Source organism: Stigmatopora nigra, chromosome 18 (assembly GCF_051989575.1).
Source record: "Stigmatopora nigra isolate UIUO_SnigA chromosome 18, RoL_Snig_1.1, whole genome shotgun sequence".
In the NCBI taxonomy this organism is placed as follows: Eukaryota; Metazoa; Chordata; class Actinopteri; order Syngnathiformes; family Syngnathidae; genus Stigmatopora; species Stigmatopora nigra.
Window position 1 is genome coordinate 6,786,069 of NC_135525.1, and position 22,540 is coordinate 6,808,608.

General features: G+C 42.4%; 1 protein-coding gene across 27 annotated transcripts in view; it reads right to left on the bottom strand.

Annotated features, from left to right (window-relative positions):
• The window catches only part of tcf7l2 (transcription factor 7 like 2), a 78,160-nt gene that overhangs the window by 9,458 nt on the left and 46,162 nt on the right, over window positions 1-22,540 (bottom strand). For 9 of the 27 annotated variants that reach the window (XM_077738448.1, XM_077738451.1, XM_077738444.1 and 6 more), the window contains 6 exons: window positions 7,759-7,891; window positions 6,229-6,331; window positions 4,799-4,885; window positions 792-932; window positions 546-708; window positions 367-475 (listed from right to left, as the gene is read on the bottom strand). In XM_077738448.1, coding sequence (XP_077594574.1) covers window positions 367-475; window positions 546-708; window positions 792-932; window positions 4,799-4,885; window positions 6,229-6,331; window positions 7,759-7,891 — 736 coding nt within the window. Of the gene's footprint in view, window positions 1-366; window positions 476-545; window positions 709-791; window positions 933-4,798; window positions 4,886-6,228; window positions 6,332-7,758; window positions 7,892-12,220; window positions 12,358-22,540 lie in introns of those variants that run through there. The other 18 variants (XM_077738452.1, XM_077738443.1, XM_077738467.1 and 15 more) reach the window with 5 other exon arrangements.

The window sequence follows — 22,540 nt, forward strand, 5'->3', positions numbered from 1 at the left end:
AGGCGGAGCTCCGCCTGGTGAGTATCAGTGTATAAAAAGAGTGAATAAAACGGTATTCTTAATTTAAAGCCTATTTATGTTAATGTTTCTTACATTATTTAGTCACTAACGTCAGTCTTACATTTTCAGACACCCACTACACATCAGATATCCAGCTGTTGTTTACGTATATTCAGGCCAAAGAAATAAAACTACTGCTCTGACAGCAATGAAATGAATTTGTAACGTCGACTTGTCACAAAAAAAAAATGGCGTACCCCTGACCAGAGCATCCTGGTAGGCTAGCCAGGAGAGATTCTTGAGTTTAAGGAGGGGTTGAGGGGGAGGGAAGACGAGTTTGTTACGACTTGTAAACTTAAAAACTTACATAGTTGTCTCGGGCTGACCATCCGGGATAGAGCTGCATGTGGAGCTGTCGTTCTTTCCTGGCCAGCTCGTAATACTTGGCCTGCTCCTCCCTTGATAATGCATGCCACTGGAAGAGGTAAAAGAGGGGAGGTCAGCAAACTGTGGTGGCAGAACAAAAATGCAAGTATATTTCTTACCCTCCGGCCCAAAATTTGGTTGATGGCGGCACTTTCCTTCAGCGTGCACTCGGCCACCACCTTCGCTCGCATCTCCTTCATGTAGAGCATGAAGGCGTTCAACGGTTTCTTTATGTGGACTTGCTTCTTTTTCTCCTCCTCTTTTTTAGCATCCGACTGTTTCCTGCAAAGACAAGGATGGGACAGGTTGAGAAGGGTTTGAAAAGTGTTCCTGGTCAGCAACAAATTGGTTATTTGGCTACTTACGAACTGTTGAGGGAGCTAATATCGCTGTGGGAGGATTCTTGCTTGACGTTGGGTGTGACGATGGCCGGGTGAGGGATGCCGGTGGTGTGCAAACCGTGGTGTGGAGGGACCATGTGTGGGGGGAATCTAGAGGACAGAAGACTGTGTAAATCGTCAGAATGGACGCGGGTGAAATGGGGGAGATGAAAACATGACAATTGAATGCAAAATAAATATCAAATCTTTGAAAATAGTCATTCAACATTGAGAAACTTGAATTGTTGGGGTAAAATATCTGGGTGATTGGGACAGGATTTTATGCTGGATTTTCTAAGTAACATAGGACTGTAACTAGAATGAAGACAGAGCATTTAAGTCTTATATAACGGTGAATTCACCTCCCTATTTTGAACTACTTCACTGTATCAAAGTCAATAAATTGTAGTCCACTATCTTTCCTTCGTCATTGCGTCCGCCCCATTCCCTCAGGAATGTGCTTAAGTATGCGTACGTCAACCCATCTGCATTGTTGACAGCGTAGGGGGGGGCCACCATGTGACCAAACATCCAAAAAAGAGGGATGAAGGAAGAGTAAAAAGGAATATTTTCCCCTCTTTCTGCCATTTCTTTTTCTTTCTATTTTTTTTATTTTTTGTAAAGCTCATTATCTCGCCGTGTCTGGCTGCATGGCTCCAAGCCAGAATATAATGATGAGGATAAACTCGCCAGGAACAACTAGTTTCTGTTGGAGGCCATCTCAGGGGAGAGCGAGGGCGCCCCCACCAAACTCCCCCCCCCCCACCCCCAAACACACACACACACCCTTCAAACTCTTCCCTTTCCTTGCCTTCATCCCTGACACATTGGTGTTTGTGCCATGTCATGTGCAGATGGGGAGCTAGTATGGGCGGGCGTCGGCGGCTACACGTCGCCCATCATTAGGGGCTGCCGCCGCCGTTTCCTCCCTCCCCTTTTGCCTGGCGCGCCTCTCTGTGCACTTGTTAAAATTTCCTCTGTTCCAAATCTATTTTTTCTTCTTCTTCTTTTTCCTGTCCCCTCGCCACCTCCACGTTTCCTACCGCCCACCCCCGCGGGCTCCAGGTTATGGTTTAAACATGACGACCGTCCCTTTGAAGAGCAAGGGGCATCGTCATCGCCGTCGCCAGGAAAGCGTCGCCTCGGACCAATTTAATCAACACAGAGAAAGGAGTACCCCCCCACCCCCCAACCCCGACCTCGGGCCTCTATGTCTCAATCGGAAAGGTATGTCGTGGTGGGGGTGGGACCGTCGGAGCGGGCGTTTAATTGCCGATGTGAAACGCAACCCTAGCGCCTGTTTAATGTGTAATGATCTGGCCGAGAGGGAGCAAGAACGACGAGATTTGCAGGAAGGCGGGGCGTTGGGGGTGTATCAAAGGGCGGCCTACCTTGTCACATGCACTCTCACACACACATAAACGCAATACAGGTGCCAAGACCTTCATCATTAGCCCAAATCTTTTTACCCAAATCCACTATGTATTTTTTAACAGTGCCTAGTAGAGGTGCAAGGTGCTAGCAGGTACCAGATCCATTTCCTGTACAATAATTCAGGGTCAGGCATAAAGAGGGTGATGATTCAGAGGAAGACATCCCTTTATATCCTTACATCTCTACGCCCAATGCGCAACGAGTGATAAAGTCTACCTAGAAGGACTAACCTAGCACACCTGGCAATTAACCCTCTCACACAAACTGAAAACAACAGTTCCAAGCACCACATATATCATACCTGTCAACTTTGGCCAATTGCTCCCCTTATTAATGATTGCAATTCCCCTTATTCAGTGATAATAAATGTAGGTACAAATGCAACGTGGCACATATTTACTCACATAAGGTTGACTTATAAGTCTAAAATATTCTCCAAAGTGGAAGTAGTGCCCTATCAGTCGGTGTAGTGCGCATTTTGTATGCATTGAAATCAAGATTTATGAGCTTTATGACGCTGACATCTTATCTGGGTCCATTGCTTGCTGACACGCTATATTTAAATAGTGAAAAGGGCGGGAGTGCGTACATTTTTCACTGTTATACGGTGTATACAATTTGAAATGATAAAAAAACGTATAAAATACGGGAAAGACGTATACGTTGACAGGTATAATATGTTTTCCTTACAGAACCCCCAGATCACTCAGGTCAATCAGACAAGGGCATCTCTGTTTAGCAGAAGAAACCAAAGGGACACAAATTCTTCGAGATTCTAAATTTTGCTTTCTAAGTAGAGTAAAATTATCTAATTTCCAAAGCAAAAGTTACTGCTGGTAGTTGTACACAGCAAGCAGCAGTTTGGACGCAGTAGACATTTAAAATAAATAATTAAATATGTTTTTGGCGCGCTAAAGGGGGTGGGAAAGGATGATATGTTAAAACCTTCTCTAGAGAACTCTCTAGCCCGCCCCCCCTCTCTTCTATTGGGTAATTAAATTAGGGGTCTCATCACAGGGCATTAGTTCCCCACACACACCCCGCAGCCGGCAGATTCAATTAGCCTTGCCGCAAATAGGATGATGACAATGTTGAGAGCGAATTATCAGCCACTTAAAGTCCCGGTTGGGACGCGGACGTCGTTGCCAGATGTCTGGACCTCTGCTCCAGAGGCACAATCTGGGGAGGCCTTTTCCATAAAGATCTGCTTCAACGAGGTGGACACGTTATTGAGGACAGTTTAACGACTTGGGAACAGCTGTGCCAGATTGAAAAGTCAGCTTTCACTCTCCCTGAATCCCTTTTTTCTAAACTGCCTCCCCTCCATACATGGACACGATCCATCAATGTCACAGAGGTCTAAATACAACGCCCACAGGAGCTGCTTTTTCAACCGGGCTGCAATTAAACTAAAGCTCGGAGCGTTCCCTCGGTGCTAAAAACGAGCCCTTGGGTCTTGGACTGAGAGGGGCTGGAAGAGGGCTGTTGAAAAATGCTTGGCAATGTTGGGATAAGAATGTCAGTTAACGCATTTGCTGCCATAGACTTCCATTGGAACGCATTGTGGAAATTAACAGAGGTATCCATTATAACTCACTGTCTGCCATTTAACTTGATAGATGTTCGACCCATTTACATTGGGAATCAAAATGGATTAGACACCTAATGTCAATGAATGAGTTCAATGTGTTGGTTGCTTTAGATGTGCTAATTGATCATTGACTGACACTAAAAATATAACAATACATAATTGTGTAATTATGCATTACAATTTCAATATAGGACCGCAAACATGCACATTATGCTTAAAAATTAACCTGTTTTTAGCATCAGAAATAAAAATATATTGAGTAAGGGTGCAGTGGTTCATTCACGTGACTTGGGTGTGGTTAGCATGGGATCGATTCCCAATCAGTGGTGCTGTGATTGTGAGTGAGGATGGTTGTCTGTCTCTGTCAGACTGACTCAGGGACAGTTTCAGGATATCGTGCCTCTTTCACCCAAGGTCAGGATCCAGCACCCCGCGACAAAGATAAGTGTTGACATTACCAGTAGCATAAAAGAAATGTGAATACTACATGGCATTCATTTCAATATATGATGTTTTCCCAACAATCTCAAGTTTCTCAAGGTAATTCCAATCATTCGCACAGCACAAGGGCAAACACATGCATGTATACATAAAATGGCTACAAATACACATTATATTATATGCATAATATTTCTTAGAATGAGACTGTTCCTAGTAACTTTTCTCCAAAAGCAGGAAGTGTTTAGTTTATGGCTAGCAATTATACAGCCGGGCTGATTTAGGATCAGCCTGACATGCAGCGGGGGCTAAATGTTCTTCGGGGGCCTCATTAAGGGGGTGGGGGTTTCGGGGCTAGACGAGAAATATAATTAATATTTGAGCACCCTTGCTAGAGATTTGGCCTTTTGAAAATGGGGAGGCACGAAGAGTCCTTAAGGGCGAACTTGCATAAAAAAATGAGCTGAAAGGAGTTTGTGTACGTGCATGTGTGCATGCATGCATATTGAGTGCCAAAGGCTCGTCTCACCTTGACATGGATGCGTTGACAGTGAGCGCAGTTGGGTAGGGGTGTCTAAAACCCCCTGTTGTGATTGGATAAACAGGTTGACCTTGCCTGGGAAGCAAAAGAAGAAAAAAGGTGAAGAAACAAGGTTGACAGACGAGGAGAAAGGTAGCGAGCCCCCTCAAGTCGGGGGCCTCTTTCATTCTCATTTGATCGGGGACAAAAATCTAGGGGATTGCGAAGCGGTGGATCAAAGGCGGGGTGGGAATAAACTCCCGACAATTTTGAACGGCGTAAAATCTTGATAGCGGCGGCTAATTAAATTTCATAACCCTTCGCTCGGTGCGCCGCCCCCCTCGGTCCCTTCCCCAAGCTGGAACTAGGTGTTTTGTTGTGATAATTAAAGACGAAGTGCGGTTCCCTTTAATGGAGCCATCACGCTAATTGAGGTCTACACATCCAAAAGACAAACAATAATGAATGTAAATTTATACCGAAAATAAAGTGCGGCAAATCAAAGGGCGGCGTGGCGGCGCTCGGGGGCCCTTTCTCACTATTTAGACGGTGGCGAGAAAACATTAAATTAACAGAGCTTAATTTGTAGCCTTTTGTCATATTAACAAGTGTTGACAAGAGTTACCCAGGGAGAGTTCCCGTACGGGATTGCGGGTAAAAGCTAGGCAATCGCCGTTCATTTACTCTAATTTGACCCTACAGAGACGTGCATAGTAGTGTGAGTTGGGTTTTAAAAAAAAAAAATAGCACGGTTGAGCTCTTGTGGGAATTCCGCTTGCTAGAAAGTTTGGGTATTAATTCTTGTAAAGATAGAGAAGCTAGTAGCGAACTAAAATTTATTCATTTGCTGCCAGATCTCCTTTAACTGGAGACGTCCAATGCCGTCAATTGACGGCAATGCAATTTACAGTGACCCAACTTCAAGTATGGGAGAAGAGTACACCCACAGAATTAAAAATTTGTATTTAATTTACTTGGATTTATTTTTAATAGTCTCAAAATAAGGGTATTGGCTCAGCCTGGTATCTCCAAAAACATAACCTGAATAAAATCGGATTGGAATAAAAAAATGAAATAAAAAATATGCATCAGGAAACCCAAAAGTGCAACAATGCTTGCCTATTTGTTGCCAATTTTCAACCTACCAATTACTACATTCCCATTAGAAGGAGCATTTTCATTCAGTTGAGTCATTCAGTATACATTTCTAATATAAAAGAGGTTTGATGGACATTTTCTGGCAATTATAATCAATTCCAATGGGTTAACCCTTTGGTTGACGTTGGTGTAAAAATGATGTCAAAATCCATATGAACTGGGTGGTTTGCTAGACTAGTGCGTTAAGATTAGTTTTCAGGACTTTATCTAACTTTTCTCACAACCATGAAAGCAGAAAGTACAAAGAGTAAAAGTAAAAACAAAAAAAGGGATTTGCTTACTGTGGTACTAACCATCCCAAGGGATGGGGGATCTGGCCCACTGTGCCAGGTGACAACGGGTAATAAGGAGAAATATCTGTAGGATGCGGAGGCCTTGGAATTCCTATGGAAAAAGAAAATGACATGAGCGACAAGAGGAGGTGGACAAGATGAAGAATCAAATCTTTAGTCAGAAATCCGAGTGTCTGAAACATCACAGGAAGAGGAAGAAGGCGAGAAGAAGCCTTGTTGGAAGCGTGTACGATGTGGAAAAAAAAGTCTCCCAAAATAAAATAAAAAATATCACGTTTCTTGATCAAAGACCTCGGCAGGTGACAGTGGCACAATGTGTTTGGAGGAGGAGGCAAAGAGGGGAGTGGGATGGTGAAGAGGAAGAGTAAAATCAGGAAGAAATAATAAAAAAAATTCTTGTCACGTTTGTCAGGCAAATTTGTGAGATTAATGATCTAAAATGACGGAGGTTTAGAAGTTAACAAAACTCAACAATATCATTATGCCGTTCTGTGTGATCAGAGGAATGTTACCTCCTCATTCGCTGTCACCGACATCATTCTATAATGCATGACAAAAGCTATGGGAAATATGCAGCTGTTAAACATGGTTAGTGAAGCCATTTAGGCTAATTGGTGACTACTACAATCGCTGTGACGGTGTAAAATCTACAGTTGTCTTCGGGGAGCGGGTTCCTTTGATTTAGCTACATCAATCACATTGTACGGCTCGTATAGAAGTAACTGTGGCGCTTCAGACTATATAGGGAGGGATGCATAACAATAAAGAGGTAAAGAGCAGTTAGTATTAGCTTTAGATAAAGTCAACTACTCTTTGTATGCTCCATTTTCCTCAAAATTCATTTTAAACAAACCTTTTTGGGGGAAATACTATTGTCACAAAACACATTTTAGATTCTGGGTACATTAAGGAAAGTCTCCAATGGTCTGTTCTAAAATAAAATTGTTATTTTGAATAAAAATCCAGTCCTCTACAGACTTTTGTTAAAGAAAACAACATGATATTTTTAACAGTTTTCTTGCCATCATAGCTAAAATAGCATCACGAATAAAAGTCAAGCAAAGGCAATACTTTGCAACACAATCGTGCTAAAAGTCACATAACAGCTCAACGGACCTAATGTGCCTCATTAATTAATTAAACACTGAGTCTTGATTAGGCTGGCCCATTACGCACTGCATTAAACAGCAGCTGGTGCATTATTTTCTCCCCTTGTAAGGGCTGTTGTAATAAGGTGACATCATTATCTAAATGACTGACTGGAGACCAATAAATGGCTGGATAATAGAACCAAATGGGTCGACATGAGAAAGCAGGTTGACTCTAAACAAAATGAGATAAACGGGTCAAGCTACAATGATGGGCTGAAAATGCGTAATGGGGAAAAAAATGGCAGTTCCACAGTACATCATTCATAATCACAGATCCGGACACAGAATTCAAATGAGTCAGACTTCTGGAAGAGTTTCTGGAAGAGCATTTTGTATTTGCTAAAACCTGAGTTTGATTGACACTTGCCTGTTTTGGGGTCCACGTCTGTCTGTAGGTGTGGTGGTGGGTTCCCTGGTGTGAAGTGCTCATTGCTGTAGGTGATCAGTGGTGTGAGAGGGTGCACGTGGTGAGGGTGCTGGACCACTGGAACCTTATTCGACTGTAAAAGAAAAAATGACAAGAGAGCAAAGAGTCCCAAGTTAATATTCAGTGGAAATGGATAATAGGAGGGTATCAAATTCTAGGTTTACGAGGGGCGCCAAACCACTGGGCCTCAGTGAAAACAGTGTGGTTTGTAATTAAAAACACTTCTGCGGTGTCACCCTGGAATTCAGAGTCTATGAGACCTTGGGGGGTTGCCACTTCTCATTTAGGGTCTGATATGTGATGAAGCACTTTTAACCACAGCGCCAACGCAAGTAATCGATCTTGTGCAAAGGCCTGAAAATAAAGCGGCACATGTAAATCCGGAGTCATTATTGGCTTCGGTCAACACACCACTGTCTTCGCCGCTCCCCCCTCCCCTTGGGTCTGATTCTCGAGGGGTAGTAGGATTCTATCCTACTAAAAGGGTTAGGAGCTGAAAATCCATTTCTACATTTTTGCCAAATGACTTGGCTATGTAATCTTCTCTTTGTGCGCCTAAGTGGCGCAGCCCAACCTCCTCCTTTTTTTCAATTACCTAAAGATTACAGCAGAGCTGCCGTGGGGCCCCCGATGTTCCGGGCTTGGGACTGTACCCCCGGCCACCAGATAACCAGATTAGAGTGGTGCTCTGGATTAGCCTGGTGGCTTTGGCCTCTTTACCAACACATCCTTATTCTGCCCTTGGCAGACAAAGAACCAGCACTAATCAGGCTTATCATAACATGGATGATATGTTCAAGAGGGTGAGAGTGGGGGTGGTTGTTTGCCAATGGTGAGGCAATAGGGGGATTTCTACTGGTATGCCTGGTCTTGTGTAGGCCATCGTACAACCTCATAATTGTCAATGTATACATTTTTTGATCATTTCAAATTGTGTACACCGTATTACAACATTTGTACAAGAAAAACAGTTCTTAAAAAGTATGTTTTTTTTGTAAAATTGATCTGTTTTTACCCATTTCAGCTGTGTTGCTCACTAGAGCCTACAAAAGCTTTAAGTGCGCCCTATGCGAGTAAATACAATGTGCTATATTGCATTAGTATGGTTTGTTATCGTTAATAAGGGAAATTGCAATAGTTAAGAAGGGGAGAAATTGGCCAAGGTTGACAGGTATGCAACCTCCAACTACTGCCTTAAATATACGATTGACGATTGGGGCTAGAATGGTATACAACCTCAAGTGGAGGCCTGGGGTTTACAATTCAGGTAATACTAGGAATTGAGTATGTAGGTGGTTTAAAGCCAACTTTCTCAAGGCCTTTCTCAATAGAAGTGGTGGTGTGGAAGGTGGCTTGGGAGGTGGGTGGTTGTGGGGGGCTCTCCCTATTGCCATGGTCCCAATGAAAGATTAATGAACCCCCGCAGAACTCCAGGGAGGCAAGCGGGACTCTTGGGACCTATTCACAGCCCTGAGCTGAAAAGGCTGTGGAGGAGTGGGGCGAACCAGAAGAGGGAGGAGGGTTCACTTGGATTGGGGTGTGGAGTGGGGGGGCTGATGTGTATCTGCTTGTGTGTCTAGTTGGGAGGGGAGCATGGTGAGGTGGGATGGGATTCGTTAGAAAGAAACACAAACCAAGGCACTCGTGATCTGATCTGCACATCCAGAATAGACGAATGATGGGGAGGAAAAAAAAGAACAAGATGATGACAGCTGCTGCATGCAGCTGACGAGTTCTGTCGCTCTTCCTCTCATTCCCGCGTCCCCTCCGCCTTCCACCTCCTCCTCCTCCTCTCACCTCACCTCCTAACCTCCTCCCTGGGGTAATGATGTGAAAGAATGTTGTCGATTCTTCATCTATGCTCTGAAAAGCTTTACTGGCCATTTAAAGGAACTCTTTGTCCGCAGGCCTCAGCTATTGAGAGAATAGAGTTTAAAATGCCCGGGACAGACCTCAAAGAGAGGGAAAAAGGCTGAGATACGATTGGATACAAATCGTAAAACCGTATTTTAGAATTACGGCTAAAATTGGGATTGATGGAATACAAATGTGTCAAGAATTTGACACACATTTTGACCAGAGAGAAGCACCCAGTCCTCTACTATGAATAAAGAATGGTTATACCCAACATCCGCTACAGTTGCAAACACACCACAAGAGGCAGCGTCCCCCTACAGGAGCATGCCTCAGTACCAACTCCGAATCCTCACACTCGACTAACAGAGAGGCTAGGGCGCCTCTATCGCGCAACATAGATACAACAAAGCACCGAGAGACAAAAGCAGGCGACGTGGGAGGCTTCTCCACAAGGGCCAGAGGAAGAAGAAAGAGCATTTCCTGCCCCGACACCCCCGCTGACTCTCATACTTCGTCACTAGAGTAAAAAAATAGCATCAGACAATAAAGACGTCCGATCTTTTCATGCCTCCAAAAGACACCTCGCATTCACCAGACCCTAAAAAAACAATTTGTCGTCAATGAATACAGACTTCCTTCATTGTCCGTGACACAGAGGGCGACTACTTGCTGAGTAAGGCAACATACTTGAGTATAGGCGTGGGATTTGCCACCTCTGAAACAGCAACTGTTACTGACAGTGTATTACTTTACTTCTACTGCCAATCTTGGCATTATTCTACCAAAGTCTATATGTTATGGCACCCTACCGTTGAGGTATCAGACATTAGCCTACAGAGAATCATCACATCCGTAATGTAACTCGAAGTAACGGATAGACTGCAACTAATCTACTTTTGGAAAGAGCAGTCACTAACGGTAAAAAGAACCCAGGGGAAGTGGTCAAATCAATGTGATGCTTCAAGTCAGACCTCCAGTGAGAGAAAGGAGTGGGGGTGGGAGTAGGGCACGGGAGGTAGCCCAAGGGCTGGGAAAGTGACAGCACGACACAACGAAACAAAGGCAACGGGGCGGGGAGGTGAGAGCCGGACAGGAAAAAGCTGTTGGCCCTGCGTTTCCGCCTGGCGGCACCTCGCGGGGGCCCTAAATGTGAAGGTGCCGACCTCACGGGCCCCCGGAGGGTCCGTCCTACGCTCGAGCGCCACTGCCTTTCTTCTGTTTTGTGTCATGATATGATGACTTGTCACAACAGCTCGCAGGACACTAATGAGCCGCAAGTGAGGCCAGGGCAGGGACCAGGTTGAAGGATGACAGTGGCTTGATGGATTGGGGGTCCTTTGGGGCTTACGAATTCCATTGCAGGCAGAAGGAAAACAAAACAAAAAAGGTAGCCTGTGGAGTTGACACCATGCAGAAAAATACAAGTACTTGACAATATGTCAGGAGCTTAATCATTCCAATTAGTCCAATATCCTATATGTCAACCTTTGGAAATGTATTATTTTGCCTTTGGGTAAAATATGGGGCTTCAATCCAAATCCTCATATTCAAGGAGACAATCTAAAAGGAATATTTCAACGATTAACAGTAATGGAATAAGAAATGTTGAGAGGAATTAAAGGTTTATCAGAGACTGAATCTCTGGCATTTCTTGGCTTACGAGCCCTCACCAATCATATTTCTTGGTCAGCGCGAGATTGATCCGGAAGTGTTGATCTCTTGCCGAGATAGGATGCTTCTCTGGGACCCCCCTCCCCCCCAAACGGGGGAGGGGGTTGCTTTGTACCCTGAGATGTTTTATTAAACTTAATTATTCACTTTGCAGTCGTGACACGCCAACTTGCTTGATCAGAGTACGGAACAAAAATATTATGTGGGCCGAAGCCTTTGCACCCCCGTCCTCGTGCTGCCGCTCAGGTCGCTCGTCAGCCCTCATTTCCCGCCTTGCTGCGTCTTTGATAGTCGGCACATCAAATGGAATGACAGAGAGGACACGTTCTAATGTGTCACACATAAATAAAGCTGCACGCAAGTAGCTTAAATATGAAGTGCTATTTGGTGGAAGTGTTGACAAATTGACTCTCGCGCACGCAAATGCGTTGAACCTGCCCCCCCGCCCCCCAAACCCCGTCACCACCAACCATCCTCTTTGCTACTCTTTTCAACATAAACAGCCTCTTGAGCTCTCGTACCTGAGTTAAACGGGCGATATTGTGTCAAGAGCTCTAGCAAATTCTGCCTTTTGAAATGCAATCAGCCCTGCAGAATTTCACTTGAAAGGCTGGTAATCAAGAGTTTGAATTGGACGCCGACAAAAGAATATGTTAAGCTGTCAAAGCTTATTGAATTTTTTTCCTCTCTCTTAGATAAGACATGAGATTGATTAAATACGGAACTGTAGTGTAAACAAAACTGCTTTTGACTGGAAGAAAAAAAATCCACTTTTGAAATGGATTATGATATCTTTCTAAGTATATAACACTTGGCATGTTTACATCAACCAGGTATCCAGTCAATGTCAAAAAAAGGGGAGCGGCCTACTCACCCAGTTGCTCAAATTGAGGTGCCATCCGCCCACCCTCTGAAGGAATCCAGCGCCTAAGACTGTCATCTCCTCCGACCTGGTCGGAGATCCATCCCGTGGATACATCGCCGACCCCCCCACAAGCCCTCTAGCGACACTTCTCCACCCCCCCTTCTAACACACCATACAGAAAGTCCCTTCCACCACGCCGTTAAGCCGCATCTTTTCTCACTGCCTTCCCGCACCGAGTGAATGGTGCATGTGTGTGGGTGAACTTGTGTTCATTGTGCACTCTCTCTTTACACTCGCCCGTGGCTGACCATTGTTCCCCAAGGGTGTTAGTCATTTGAGCAACTCTCCAAGAGGCTCCAAGGCCTAACGGTATCTCATCCCACCTAGCAAAATGTGCTTTCCGCAAAAGTTTTGATACCGATTGACGGCAGGGGAAAGAACCTGAGGCGGGAAATCTGACAAAAAAAACCCAAATCCCTGTTTAAGTGCCTGCTTGGGTGCGCGAGGGGGGCTATGATGCGCCCCCAGCATGCCCACAGACCAAGCGGCAACATAAAAAGCGCTGCCACACATGGGTAAAAGACAGACTAAGGGGGGAAAAAAAACATTTAAATTCGCAATATAGTCCACAAAAAGAGGGCATTCCATGCTCTGCCAATAGGAAAAAAACATTACATCAATTTTTTAACAAAGTAGATTTTTTTTAAGCAGTCAAACTCTAAAAGATTTGTTCATTTTAGTATATCACCAAATTTTTAAAAGCTTTTTTCAACAATCAACAGTCCAAACCTTCCCAATTGATAGTGCAAAATGACAATAGGAATTACCAATTGCAACTATTAAAAAATATATATAATATGGGTCTTTTTTGTAAGAATTTAATGAAAGAAAAATGATCTGCATAGAAGCAAATCTATATTCCATTTCAATTCCTGCACAATAACATTCGATATTTTCCCTCAACCTTTTGTAAATATAAAATAAACTTTTTTTCTTCTTTTGCCTGGTAATTTTATGCAGCATTTATTCCCAAAATCTCCTTTCATGACCTAACATCCAACTGCCCTAACAAGACGAAGCCACCAAATAAAAAATTGATAGCATACATTATTTAAATATGTGCAGTGTATCTTTAAAGAAACACACACTGATTAAAGTATATAAACATGCACAAAATTCTAACACATCAATTATTCAATCCCAAACCGAGAATATGGTATTTCTAAATTTAATCTACCTATTTTATGGTGACATTCGTACCTAACGCTAATTTCCGTGAGCGTATGAATCTTTAAAAACTTTTCAAAATATGTTAATTCGGACGTAAATTTCTTAAAGGCACGGCGCAGGCCGCTTTGCAGGCAGGCCCGGGATAAAAAAAAAAAAAACAAAACAAAGCCTAGGGAATGTCAAACACAATAGAGCGGGATGGCAGTTTTGGGGAGGTGCGCGGGGGGCTCCCCGGCTTGACAAGTAAAAGAGCCCCACGACGAGGCGGCGGCTAATTGCCCGCCCTCCCCGTCCATTCAGCCGAGCCCCGCCACGCTCCCGCCGCCTCCCATTTGTCCCAAGTGCACTTTCTTGAGTAAACTAAAAGTGATGGACAGCTCGCCACAATGCCAACAACAACAACAACAAGAGCGGAAAAAAAAAACAACAGAGGGTGGGGTGGAGTAAATAGTTTCCATTACGATGAAAGTGTTGCAAGAATTGAATGAAAAGTAGCGATCGAAAAGAGATTAAAAGGATAGAAAAAGACGAATATACATTTTTTTGTCAAATATATTCAAATAAAGAAATGTTTGAAATTGTTGATATTTAAAAATGTAGAGTTCAATAATCATATTTGACAATAAAAAGTGGATAAAAGGTTTACTGGGGGGAACCAAGAAAATAAGACAATAGGAATAATTACAAGCAATTGAAATGCCATGTTAACATTTACTAAAATAATAGAATTAATAGCTTCATCCATCATGAAATTCCATTCTAAAAGACAACAAACCAAAACAAAAAAGGCGATATTTATCCCGATGCATTTGACTTTCTAAATTCCTGTCAGCTTGTCAGGACAAAGCAATCAAACACTGCCTTTCAATAATCCAAATTGTCAATCTGTCACTTAGCCACATAAGTGTTATAAATGACCCAAAACAGCGCCTGGTAAAACAACCATAAATAAAACAAAATAAAATAAAGCCATATCTTCAGGTGGCATTACCAAATTCTATTATATATTTTTTAAAAACAAGTATAAAAAGTCTTACCATTTAAAAGAGCTGTATTTGGGATGCTGCTCGCTTCCTGGTTAAAACACGCATGCTGCCACTCGTGCTCATGCACTCACTCCAAGCAGACTCCCACCACCATGTCAGCCACTAATCCACTGGGGGGCAGCACCTCGTCTACGGCGGCCCCCCTCGCTAACGCCCGATGGGTTAAGCCGATAAGACGGCGGCGGCCCCCGATGAGACTCGAGCGAACGCCGGCCCTTTCGGGGTCGAACCGGTAGCGCGGACCACCGGCGCGATTCGGAGCGCCGTCCACCCGGGACCCCCCTCCCCCATGGCCGGCCGGCCGGCTCTACCCTCTCATGCGTCTTCACAGAACACCTTCCCCTGAAAATCGGCCCTTTTGTATCCGGCATCTCCCGTCTTCGATAAATTGAAAAGGAAAAAGAAGACAAGCCTTTCTTTTTTTTTTTTTTTCACTCACCGGCTCGGCGGACATAAGGCAACTGGAGTGTGGCGTCTTTTTAGGAGTTGCCCTAACTTGGCTAAACTCAAGCAGTGGGGTGTCTCTCCCGTCATGTCAAGTAATCCCCCCCCCCCCCACCCAGGAAGAAGAAGAAGAAGACAAAAAAGAAAAAAAAATACTAGCCACGCTCCATTCTGTGACTTGTCACACCACGTTAGATAAAATCGAGGGTGGAAAAAAAGCAATCCGAAAGATTTTCTACGGGGGTGGGAAAAAAAAAGTGTGGAAAAGGGTGAATGTAAAGCTTCCAGGTTATGCGGGGAAAAAGTCAACGGCGGAGACAACAACGACGGCGGGTAAAAAGCGGAAAAGCCGGTAAAAGATGCAAAAGCGGAGAAGCCGACGGAGGAAAATCGCAGCCAAGTGGCGACGGCGAGAGAAGGAAGCCCACTCTTAAAGCCGTGATCCGACCAGCCGCCACTCACCACCGCTGTGAGCCTTTCAACCGTGGCAGATAAAAAATGACTATTGATCTTCAAATGGTGATAATTGAAAAGATCAAAAAGATTAAACAAAAAGAGCAAAAAAAAGAAAGGGGAAGAAGAAAAATCAAGAATGCGCCGACTTACCATGTTGTGCGTTGTCTGCTTTTTGTTGCCAGTTTTTTGGAAGGTTTTTGCAAATTAAAAAAAAAGAAAGGCTTTCGCATTGAAGGGTGTCAAATTTTTTTTCTTCCAGCCGTGCCTCTTGATTGTATTACTTCCGCGGTCCTGCTTTCCAATGCGTCTGAACTTTTTCCCTTTTCTCTTTTATTTTGTTTGTGCTACCTTGCCTTTTCCCCCCCTTCTTTTTTTCTCCTTCTCCTTCTTCTTCTTCTTCTTCGCTTTAAGACTTTAAAAAGCTTCGCCGCCGCCGCCGCCGTCGCCACACGCGCACCCGCTCGCTAAAGCAGCACAAATTATCTCGCCACCTTGCGCAGCGCTCTGATGCTTTTGGCCGCCAACTTTGCGAGGCCCTTTTACGACTGCATCAAAATTAGCATTGTCAAAGCGGTTAATGAATATTAATATTGTATTTGTCATTGGAGCTGGCCCATTGCTGAACTCCGAGTCATCCATCAGGGACAAGATTAAGCACACAATTATTTCTGACTGACAGGGACCAAATCTGGAAGATTTTTTTTTCTTCTTTCTCTTCCCTTCTTTTTCCCCCTCTGACAATTTAAAGAAAAAGACACAACATCTTCTTTAAGGTGCCTCCCACGAGACCAGGCCAGATTAATACACTTTTAATGAAGTACGATTCTATACTTACTAAGGGGCGGGGAGGGAAGAATATACTTGAAATCTTGGATTTTATTATTTTGATGGAAGATATACGGCTTTTTAGTCATTTTTTTCCCGTTTTACGCGCCGTAATGGATTTTTGCCACCAGCGCCGTTTCAATTCATCATGAAACATTTATTAAGAAAACGTCGGACCCCCGGCGTTGGCCGTCTCCCTCGGTGGAGCGCTGCCGGGGCCGACTGCCGCGGACCGCCGAGGACCACACAGGCGGACCCGCCAAATGCTTCCGAGACGGAGACGGACGGCGGGGGAATTAAAGCCGCATTAAATATGTCACCGTGGCGTTTTTTTTAAAGTAATTATGTCGTTTTGAGGCAGGGGAAATTAGGAGGATTCTTAAATTGTTAATATGATTGATGTTTTGCAAATTCCTTATTATGACAATGCCGCTTTTATTGCACAAATATAATTTTACTCCTTTACGAACCTATATTTAGCCTATTTTTGCAGACAAATTCACTTCTTTCCCTGTTATTTTTTCTTCTTTTAATTATTTTAAATTGACGGAGCTAAAACAAGCAACATTTTTAATTTGTTTAACCCCCTATCTAACATTTGGATCAAATTTTCACACAAAAAAAGAATATATGGAACAAATACCACCTTTAAAAAATGATCACATCTAATTTACAATACAAATGTTTGCCTTTTTTACACCATTTTTTATCGCAACCTTTTCCTTCAACCAAAAACATTACAAATCAGTGTCATTTATCACTAAAAAAATATATATTCTCAATATAAAAATATGTTTTTCCCCCCTACTTTTTCTACCATTAATCCACTCTATTTAAAATGTTATAAAAATGAAAATAATGTTAAAACGTGACAGATGCGGGTAAGAAACGGCCGCCGCCACCCCGCGAATCGGCGACACCCGACCAAGCGGGCGGCCGGCCGATTGACCAAGCACCCTCCAGGCTGCCCTAATACCATTAACAACTCTTAGATGAACACACTAAAACGGCTTTTGTTCTGCAGGTGCAGATCCGGCACACAGATGGTGTTTTTTTTTAACCCTCCCTATTAAATCGGCAGTGAGGGCGGAGGAAAGTTTGCTAATTCTAAGCGTCGAAAAGCCGTCGGGTATTTACTCTCAATGTGTTTACTTTAAAAACATGTTGTAATTTGACAATTGTGACATACTTTTAGTTATATTTTAATATTTGGTCCAAAAAATAGCATTCTAATTAAACTATTAAACTTGGTTAAGTAAGCAGAAAAGGCTTTTTTTTCAAATAACGGATTTCAAAGAGCTAACATGGTCCACAAAAGAGAATACTAAATGAATAAATATATTTGTTTCTAATGTATATATTAAAAAATCCAGTTCATTCCGGTTAAAAAATTGTGCAAATATAAATAATCGTTCAAATTTAACATTAACAAATACAAAAGGGATTCAGATTTAAAACCAATCAGATTTCAAACAGGTTTAAAAACCTGATTTAAGCAAAATAAATCAAACTTAGCAATTCATATGAATCCATAATTTAAATGCTTAAGACAAAGATATAATCATTTTTTTGATGACGGACGTCGTCGCTATCAAACAGCAACATCACAGCAATATCATTTTGGTGCTCCGTTATGTCCCACAAATGTTATCTCATTTCAAGGATACTTCTAAAAAAAAGGAATCTAAGGGCTCACAAATGACGTTTTAATTGTGGAGCAGATTAATACGGCCGCCTAAAAAAAATGACTCTAAAGATATAAAGGGGAGGGTGAGTGAGCTATAGAAAGAAAGGGTAGAGAGAGAAAGAGAGAGAGAGGGAGAAAAAGAGGCCCAGCGTGATCACATCGGCGCTGGTATCAAATTAACGTGGCGACTTTGAAACTTATTGATCTGCTATTAAGAAGCTCGTGAAGTTGATGAAGTGAGTGCTGTAGGTGACTCGGCCCACTTCAAAGCCGCCGTGGCGAGCCACATAAAACAAGCCGCGCTTTGATCAGGAGAGCGAGGCCTTCAGGATGAAGGAGAGAGGAGGAAAGACGAAAAAAAAAATTACAAAATATATATATATTTTTAAACCCCACCCTTACCCAAATTCTACCCCAATCCAGCTTCAGGGTCAAACCCCTGACTCGACCTAGTTTTCAAGCCAAATTCTCCCGAATAAAAGCTAACATCCTTGAAATTTTAGAGTATTTCTGGTGACGTTTTCAATTTATTTAACTGACATTTCCCAGACACAATTGCGTTTGGCAAAGTGCTTTTGTACTATGCTTTCCGATTGGAATGACAAACACCGACCGGGCGATCGGCATTAACATTCCGGGCCCCGATAAGAAGCGAGCGAGGATGGAGCAAGTCTTCACGGTAAATGCGGCGTGTAATAAGGCGCACAATGAGAGAGACAAAGCAAGAGTGCCAAGGAGATAGGACCACTATTGTGTGCTGGATATACAACCCACCACCACCACCACCTCCACCATCCGCCACTCCGCTTAAAGGCACACAACATTAAATGCGGCGCGCTGCCAATCACACCTGCACTTTCTTTTTATTGTTAGTACCACTGGGTGGAGGTAGTAAGTTAGCGTTTTCACGCTCGCTGACGAGGGAGCTACAAAATTAAAACCCTAACAGAAAAGCCATGAGATAATTTTTCAGGGGTGGTGATGAAAAGGATGTTTTTGGATGGTAAAAGGATGGTAGCCAATCATTGTTTGCCAGTTACCACTAGTAAAAAACATGGAATGGATGTTTTGTGCTATGAATGGTTAATAATAGCATTGTAGTTATTAGAGATTAACAATATTTAGGTTGTAGTCGGCTGGAATAGGCTCCAGCACCCTTGTGAGGATAGACGGATCAGAAAATAGTAAACAATGCCTAATGGGGCCAAACTAATTATTGATATTGAACTGATTTTTTATTATTATTATTGATATGTTTGAGTGACAATTTATATACTTCATTTTAGATCTTTTATTTTCTGGCATAAATGTGAGACATTGGCAAACATCTGCATTTTAGTCCTATTTTCCACATATTCCGGAATAGTGATTGTTTGATTAATCAATAAATCGGAAACAATATCATTCCTATATGACTAAATGCAAAAAAAATCATTAAAAAATCATTAGGCGAGTTTTAAACCAAACAAGAAATGCACTTATTGAATCATTATACATTTTTGCTTATGTATTTTTCTTACTGTGAATTTGAAATAAGGTCCTATTTCAAAAACATTAATCAATGACTTAAATATTTGAAAAAATTCACTAATTGATCATTTATAAATGCTAAAAATAAAAAATATATATTTAAAAATGAGTAGCAACATATAAGAAAAGTTAATTCTCAAAAATCAAATCTTTAAATCCCCCCCCCAAAAAAACAATTGCAAGCATTTCTTGTCCCCTCCGCTGAGCTTTTAAATTGACATAAATATTAACGCCGACATTAATCATCGACAAGAGGATGCTCCCGAGTGTACGTGCGTGCGGAAGCTAAACCGCATGACTATAATTAATAGGCCTAAAACAGATGACAGTAAAACATTTAGAGCGCGCTTATCTCCGCCCCCCCCACCCTTCCCTACTTTTGCTGGGCGGCAGAAATAAGAGCGCGACGCGACGGGCCCGCGTGCGGCGTGTCACGACAAGTCAGCAAAGCGACAAAACAGCCGTTTGCTGACAATTGCGTTGATGTTCGGCGACTTCCTCGCATGTTTGATGGAGCTAGAAAGAGGTGTGAGGGGGGGCGCGAGGGGCGTGGGGGGGGGGGGGGGGGATCGGCGATAAATCAAATGCGGATTGGCGTAAACAGCTGCAGAAGAAATGACAGCTTCCCTTAATTATGTATAGAAGAATTTAAGCAGTGGTGAGAGAATTGCAATTAAAAAACAGATATAAAAGCTACTTTCTGCCTTTTATCCCATCTGACAAAGACTTTCTTTTCTTCCGTTTCCGCAATGTTTCCAAGGCGCGAATCAGGCGCTGATGCATATGGCCTAGAGTCAATGTCAAATCCCAGTAGTAAGAAGGAAAAAAAAAAAGAAACAAAAAAATTAAATAAATGAAAGAAAATAGAGACGGAACAATGCCAAAAGGCACATACATCATCACTAAACCACCCTGCTGCTTCCACTTCACAATAATCATCTTCCCAACTTGTAATGTGACTCAATTTAAGTGCCAAGACAACAAAAACATTACATTTACATAGATAAAGGCATTAGGAGGTGGAAGAAATTGAATATGAAGTGGTGGGAGAGGGCAATGTAAATAAGAGTAGGAAGAAAAAGAAAAAAAAAATATATATATATATATACATAAATACGCAACCTGCCTGCCACTCCACCCACCTAAGGGGTGTGCATTTTTTATTTTTATGCTCAAAGACCCTATTTCACTACAACTTAAATGAACCAGGTCATTCCAAGCTGATTATGAAAAAAAATATATATATCTTACTATGAGACAAAAATGTATGTCAAAGAAGAGAACCAATTGTTCAATGACATGTTTTAAATATATTAGCTACAATCCGTTCATTAAAGTGTTTGCTTACATTTTAGCATATATACACTGTATTAAAAATGTATTGATAAAAATAACTATAGATTTTCAAAAATATATTAATGCCCATACATATTATAATTTAATAAAGGTAATCCATCATATTTTGATTGATCTATTTACAATTGACCCCTTATTTAATGTGATATTTTTACAATTAAAAACAATAACATACTTGAAATTCAGCTTTTCCTATTTTTTTAATACTATTAAAAATAAATTTAATGTTAAATATAATGATTGATATGACAAATCAACATCTATAAACACATTCAATTCATCTCTTATTTCCATTTGGTTCATTATTGAAAATTTAAACTCGCACTAATTCGGGGAAAACAAACATAAAAAATTGCATTCTTTTAATAACATTGTTTTTTCTTACACTGCAGGGATGAGCAGCAGTGTTGTCAAACTACGGGGCTAAAAATATCAACATATATAAAAACATATATCCCAAAAATATACTGCAAAAAAAGAAACGCATGCCAATTAGCGAGGAGAAATAGAAGAGGGGGCTTCTACTTGTGCTGCTTCGGCTTCTGCCGCCGCTGCCGCTTACTCTTTGGAGTGCAGCGGGCCTCGCGGCGAAGCTGTCATGTCGGTGGGATTGATCAACAGTCCCGCCATTTCTAATGGCGTGTTGTCATGAAGAAGCTGCAGCCATAGGGAGTCACCTGCCTCCGTCCTTCCCCACCCATGTACGCACCCATGTGTGTGTGTGAGATAACGAAGGTAGCATACCTATTCTGCACCCTTACATACTGTACATCTATTTTTTTTTTTTTTTTTAATCCTCCCACTCCCGGGCGGTCTACCTCAGCTCATCCCGGAAGGTGGAAGAAACGTGCCATCTTGTAAAGCCCCCCCTTTCCTTTCCTTTGCACACGACTCGCAACCCAGATATGGCGACACAAAGGCGGCGAAAAAACCAACATGGCAGTTTGTGTAACGTAAAATGTACAGGAACCATCAAATCTATGTCAACAATTGAGCCATAAATGATAGGATCACGATCAATGTAAAAGGGAACTCAGTGCAAACAAAACTCTAAAAATAAATACCTATTTTAAAATGTATGGTAACAAAAACATGTGTGTATCCACATCAAAACAACCCAACTGTAAACAGGCTATGTTTCTATGTAACAGGGAGATGGAATGTTTTGGTACTATGGTAGAAACAACTTAGTGGAATAATAGATGAGCAGGAATATACAAGTTCTACATAGCAACACAATACTCTCAATCTAAGTAAACAGGAAGAGAAATGTCATATCAACAGCAATGCCACTAAACCAAAAAAGTGTATATTTTGATAGTCAAAGAGTATATTTTGATTGTACGGTAGTGCAAGTTAAGTTTATTTTCAGATATGGCCGACCACACTAAGAAAACCTCTCGGCAACAAATGGTATAAAGTCAAATGAAAGTTGGGGCGAACTTGCCAGTTCAAGGTAACGCGAAGGCTATTCGGATTGCGCCTCACGTACAGTTAACCTTTTTATCAGGCACGCCTGTGGTCTCATCAGTCGATGCAATTCTTCGCCGGCGGCCTGCTTAACCGAGGGGACACGGACCAATAGGAAAATATTTCATTGTGTTCGCATTTCAAATGGCGAATGGGGGGGGGGGGTGAGGGGTGGCGCCGTTGGTGGTGGGGGGGAGACCGATCGTTGCCAGCAGAATTAATTGCCTATTCCGAGAATAATGTCCCTTATCCGCGATCCTCGAAGGGCTCAACGCAAGCGTAGGC